A 6440-nucleotide genomic window follows, 5' to 3' on the forward strand; every position below is an offset into this window, starting at 1 on the left:
CTCCGATATAAATCTATACGACTCAACCCTAGCCGGCTGCTATTCTCCTTTCCTTCTCCCTTTTCATAGGGTCCTTCTAAATATAAATGATTTTCATAAATATTATATTTTTCTTTCGTGATTTTGTCATCTTTGTTTGGCGTTGTGTTTGTTTGTTGTCTTAATTCAACGTTTTATTTTATTGTTCTGTTGTAGTGTTTTTTTCGTATAGATTAATATATCACATTTGTAGATATTTTATTATTTTATGTTATTAATCTAAATTTTGTGAATTTATTCACAGATTCATTATTTTTTATTTTAACAATTTTAAATTAAAATGTCCTTGATCGATGTAATATATATCAACTTAAATGAATAAATATTATTTTTGAAAATAATGGTAGTGCACTGACAAACTACGTAAGATATTGATGTTGTAATTTTTAATAAATTAAAGTTATAAAAATCGATTTAGATTAACAGTGCACTACGTTTTTCTCTATTGTTTATTGGTAAAAATAAATAAATAAATTAGGCACCTCCAAATTTGCGTCTAAACTTTATTTGGCGTTGCTAGCTATGCTAAACTAATGAAGAAAATGAAATGGAATGGACAAAAAGTTAAAAACATTGATTGATGAAATCCAACTTTTACATATGTAAGCGCTTACATCACCTTAAAAGTGGCTTTCAAATACATCTACTTGTCTAGTATAAATATGTCTTACATGAATTATTAACATCATCATAACCTTAATCTTTCCAATTCCAACAAAAAGAACATGGAATCCAAATATCCAAAGCTTCACTTTGTATTGTTTCCAATGATGGCACAAGGCCACATGATTCCTATGATAGACATTGCAAAAATATTAGCACAATATGAAAATGTTATTGTCACAATTGTAACAACACCACACAATGCGTCACGTTTCACATCGATCCTAGCACGTTATAATCTTGAATCTGGATTTCACATTCAATTAATCCAACTCGAATTTCCAAGTAAAGATTTTGGATTACCAGAAGGGTGTGAGAATCTTGACATGCTACCTTCACTTGGAACAGCTTCAAATTTCTTCAATGCATCAAAGTTTCTAGAACAAGAAGTTGAAAAGCTAATTGAAGAGTTAAAATCACCACCAAGTTGCATAATCTCTGACATGTGTTTGCCATACACAATCCACATAGCTAGAAAATTCAACATTCCAAGAATTTCTTTTGTTGGAGTAAGTTGTTTTTGTCTCTTGAATTTGCATAACATACATGTCTATAATATGATAGAAAAAATGGCTAATAAAGAATCTGAGTATTTTGATTTGCCTGGTATCCCTGACAAAATTGAAATGACAATAGAACAAACAGGACTAGGATTAAAGGGTGAAGCATGGAAACAATTTAATGATGATATGCTTGAAGCTGAATTAGGTTCTTATGGAATAATCATGAATTCTTTTGAAGAGTTAGAGCCAGCATATGCAAGGGAATATAAAAAGGTAAGAAATGAAAAAGTTTGGTGTATTGGCCCTGTTTCACTTAGTAACACTAATTATTTGGATAAAGTTCAAAGAGGTAATAATAATAAGGTTTCAATTGGTGAATGGAAGCATTTGAAATGGCTTGATTCTAAGGAGCCAAAGAGTGTAATTTATGCATGTCTTGGAAGTTTATGCAATGTGACACCACCACAATTGATAGAGATTGGTTTGGCATTAGAAGCAACAAAAAGACCTTTTATTTGGGTTATAAGAGAGGGAAATCAATTAGAAGCATTGGAAAAGTGGATTGAGGAAAGTGGATTTGAGGAAAGAATTCATGGTAGAGGCCTTGTAATTAAGGGTTGGGCTCCTCAATTATTAATATTGTCACATTTTTCAATTGGAGGATTTTTAACACATTGTGGTTGGAATTCTACTATAGAAGCAATATGTGCTAGTGTGCCTATGGTTACATGGCCACTTTTTGGAGACCAATTTTTGAATGAAAGTTTAATTGTTGAGATATTAAAAGTAGGTGTGAAAATTGGGGTGAGGAGTCCTATGAAATGGGGTGAGGAAGAGGAAAGTGGTGTGTTGGTGAAAAAGGAAGATGTTGAAAAAGGGATTGAAAGGTTAATGGATGAGACAAATGAAAGTGAAGAAAGAAGAAAAAGGATTAGAGAGCTTGGTGAGATGGCTAAAAAGGCTGTAGAAAAAGGAGGATCTTCTCACTCTAATTTTACATTGTTCATCCAAGATATCATGCAAAACAATAAAGATATCATGCCAAAATCATTTGCTAATGGAAATGGCAATTCAAAATGATAACACATTCTTATTCTTACCAAAATAATGAAAAGACCTTGCCATGCAGTATTTCTGTAATTTTCTATATTTTTAATTTCGTGTTTAATTAATTGCATACATATATTGAAAATGATATTTTTCTCTCTCTTATATTTAATTTATTTTATTTAGATATTTTTAATTTATTTAGAATATGTGTCATTGTGTTTCGCTAGCATTGTATAATTATTGGAAAAAAATATGTTGACAACGAACTTGACATCAAATTTTATAATTAAGGTTATTTAAATATGTAATTAATTATATATTTAATAAATATATAGATTCGTGTCTCATTAATTATTTATCAAACATAATTGATTATGATGTTATGTGTCATTATCCATAATTCTCATATGTTCAACTATAATTATGTATTCATTAATTAATAATCATCTAAATTATATTTAAATATATATAATTCTAAATGTTGAAATATTCACAATATTCATTAACCACAATTTATCTTCCTACACTTTAAAATTGCGGTTCATGTAGACAAATTAATAGCTCCATTCACATATCCAGCAAAATCTGATTCCATTCATGAGATTTTAGATTGCACAACGGTTTTTTAACCTCCTCTACATGTTAATATTGAAAGAAAAAAACAAAATATTAAAAAAATCAAAATTACATAATTATATAATTATATAATAATAGCAAAATATTAAAATACTCAAAATCTTCCGTCAAAAATATAAATGTAGTAACATTAAATTTACAAATGTGATAATATTCGACTAGTGATACAAACGCCAATATACACTTATACATGTAGGTCTCGTGATACACCATGATGAAACACCAACATACATTTGTTTTCAAAATTAAAAGCTCCTAATACACAAGTAAGTAACTAAACCTAAAACTCCAAAAACAAAAACGAGAGAGCTAGTACCAAGCACCATCACGATTACACCACCATTCAAATTGAAAATATAGTCACATTAACATAAATCTAGTGTAAACATTTGCATTTCAAATATCAAATATGATAATAAATCAAAATTCATAATACCCTAAAAGTTTATACTATAGGCATCTAAGAAAACATCAAACTTTTCTTGCACCAACACTAGCTGATTATCTTGTTGCATCTAAAAGTGAATTAGGCGCACTTGCAACATTAGTGTTGAACAAAGACCCAAAATTTATCTGTTAAATTATTCAAAGTTATAATTAAAAATATTTAAATTAACCATTTCACCAAATTTACAAATTTCATTCATATTTAAATTAAAGCCGAATGGACAGTATTCAAAATTTAATGTTATTAAATAATTTGAAAATTTGGAGATAAAAAATTATCTCCGAAAATTTGCTGCAATCCTATTATGTTTAAAAATGAATAAAACTTATTTTAGCAAAACCACACCTTATATTGTAGATTTAAGGTTAGTCATGTGATCATGATCTAATTTTTACTAATTTAAATAAATAAATAAATATATTTTAATAAAAAAAGTGTTTTTGTTAAATTGATTTATTGTGTTGAGCTAATTCCTAAATATAAATAAGTGTCAAGGTAGTTACTTAAGAATTAGAAAGTTAACATCGGAGATATATGAAAAATCAATGATAAAAAAGAAACAATTAAATTTTAAATTATAATTTTAATTAATAAATATTAATATTATTAAATTAAATATTTTATTATAATTTAAACATAAAATTTTAAAGTTGTATATAAATTATAGTAGTACTTAACCTCTCTTCTATCACAAAAGAAAAATTAATTATTTTCGATTTCAGGATCGTTTTTCTCCACGGTGTACAAGTGACATTTTCATTTATGTATTGGACCTACTCAAGTCAAAATTTATTTCTCGCTCTCATTAATTTTTCCCTGATCAGCAAGATTTTAATCATCATCCCATTAAATTCTTTTATGTAACTCGATATTTTAATTAATTTATTTTACCATTTATAAGTTGTTCATTGCAAATTAAACAATATATATATATATAAAATCAAAATTTGGTGCAAATAAATATAATTAATTTTAGATTTTAATTATTAGGGAAAAATGTATGTCTATTTCTACAAAACTATGAGACGGGTACTTAACTACAATAAAAAAATGAATTAAGATACCTACACGGCTGTTCCTACATTATCATTTACCACCATCCAAACTGCCTCCCGTTTTTGTTCGTTCGCCTTTTTATTATCTTAATATATGTTAATTATTTTATATTAAATGTTTTGTACCAATAAAATATTCTAGAATAGATAACCAAAGCTCAAATAATATCCAGCAAAATATTCCTTTCAGAAGGCAACACGAGTCTGATTTGATTGTAGTGATTTATAACATTAGTCTCACTTGAGAGAAGATGAGGATCATGTAGCATCTAAAGAAACGTACACGACATGCATTTGCATAAAGCAAAGGTGGACTTAATTATTCCCTATAGTCAGATATTGGATAAAAAGTTTTTCCTTTTTACAAAATATTGGATAAAAATGAGAAAACCCATTTGATAAAATATAATTTCAACAAAAATGATACTTTCATCAAATAATTTATAAGTTACTTAAACTATTTGATATATATATATCAAAGGGTTAAATAAAAAATGGCAAATTGATTAGACCGCCATGCTGCCTCTTATCTATAGAAAAAGTAATGAAAAGACAAATCCAATTTTTGGAAGATTGACATTTATTAATCATTAAATTCCCAGTCCATGCCAAAATGCAACAAAAACAATGTCCTTATTTATTCCCACCATTCCATGGCAAAAAAACTAACACAATGGACACAACAACAAAATGCTACCACAATCTCCATTTCATATTCATCCCTTTAATGGCCCCTGGCCATCTCCTTCCAATGGTTGATATGGCAAAATTATTAGCAAGACGCAAAGTTAAGGTTACAATTATCACCACACCCCTCAATTCCATTCATTTTCAATCAACCATAAACAGAGAAATTCTATTAGGATCACAAATCCAAATTCTCAACATTAAATTCCCAAATCAAGAATCTGGAATCCCAGAAGGTTGTGAAAGTGTTGACACTTTACCTTCAATGGATTTAATGTCCAATTTTTATATTGCTTTATGTAAGTTGCATCAACCACTAGAAAATATTTTTCAAACTTTAAGTCCAATTCCAAGTTGTGTAATTTCAGATAAACACATTTCATGTGTAGCTGATATAGCACAAAAGTTCGATGTTCCGCGAATTATATTCGATGGGACTAATTGTTTTCATCTATTGTGCAATCATAATTTACATAATTTTAATAAAAATATTCCTAATGAAGGAAAATTCGTTGTTCCAAATATGCCAGATATAATTGAATTGCAAAAATGTCAACTTCCTGGGTTATTTAATCCAGGAAGAAACAAAAAATTAAATAGTTTTCGTGAGAGAATAAGAGAAATAGATGAAAAATGTTCATATGGTGTAGTGGTAAATAGTTTTGAAGAATTGGAAGAAAATTATGTTAAAGAGTATCAAAGAGTGAGTGGTTATAAAGTTTGGTGTGTTGGTCCTGTTTCATTATGTAACAATGATGAGTTGGATAAAGTTGAAAGAGGGAAGAGAATTAATTCAAATAATGAAAGTGAATATGAAATTGTTAAGTGGCTTGATTCATGGCCTTCAAATTCTGTGATTTATGTTTGTCTTGGTAGTTTAAACCGTGCAACACCTCAACAATTGAAAGAGGTTGGGTTAGGATTGGAAGCAACAAAAAGGCCATTTATTTGGGTTTTGAGGGGTGCATATGGAAAAGATGAAATTGAGAAATGGCTATATGAAGAAAGGTTTGAGGAAAGGGTAAAAGGGAGAGGTTTTTTTATAAAGGGTTGGGCCCCACAAGTTTTGATATTGTCACACAAAGCAATAGGAGTTTTTTTGACACATTGTGGTTGGAATTCAACATTGGAAGGGATTTGTGGTGGGGTGCCTTTAGTAACTTTTCCTTTGTTTGCTGAGCAATTTTATAATGAGAAAGTTGTGGTGCAAGTTGTGAAGAATGGTGTGAGTGTGGGAGCTGAAAGTGTTGTGCACTTAGGAGAGGAAGAAAATTATTGTGTTGTGGTTAAGAAGGAAAATGTTAGAGATGCTATAGAGAAGGTTATGGGGGAGGGTGAAGAAAAGGAAAAGATTATGGA

The 6440-nt window shown here is 29.0% G+C and overlaps 2 protein-coding genes across 2 annotated transcripts in view; both read left to right on the plus strand.

Moving 5' to 3' along the window:
- The first annotated feature begins 718 nt into the window (after window positions 1–718).
- UGT73C15 (UDP-glycosyltransferase 73C1) lies at window positions 719–2417 on the plus strand. Its single transcript, XM_004494036.4, has one exon. The coding sequence runs from the start codon at window positions 765–767 to the stop codon at window positions 2283–2285; it is 1521 nt and encodes a 506-aa protein (XP_004494093.1). The 5' UTR covers window positions 719–764; the 3' UTR covers window positions 2286–2417.
- A 2583-nt stretch (window positions 2418–5000) lies between these two features.
- LOC101511206 (UDP-glycosyltransferase 73C11-like) overlaps window positions 5001–6440 on the plus strand; it is a 1757-nt gene continuing 317 nt past the window's right edge. Inside the window, exon 1 of the mRNA XM_073366529.1 lies at window positions 5001–6435. Coding sequence (XP_073222630.1) covers window positions 5008–6435 — 1428 coding nt within the window. The 5' untranslated portion in view covers window positions 5001–5007. The remainder of the gene's footprint in view (window positions 6436–6440) is intronic.

The sequence above is a fragment of the Cicer arietinum genome, chromosome 3 (genome assembly GCF_000331145.2).
Source record: "Cicer arietinum cultivar CDC Frontier isolate Library 1 chromosome 3, Cicar.CDCFrontier_v2.0, whole genome shotgun sequence".
Taxonomy (NCBI): Eukaryota; Viridiplantae; Streptophyta; class Magnoliopsida; order Fabales; family Fabaceae; genus Cicer; species Cicer arietinum.

What these genes read in the sequence shown, in the direction of transcription:
- UGT73C15 (XM_004494036.4), top strand. Translation starts at nt 765, where the DNA reads ATGGAATCCAAATATCCAAAGCTTCACTTTGTATTGTTTCCAATGATG.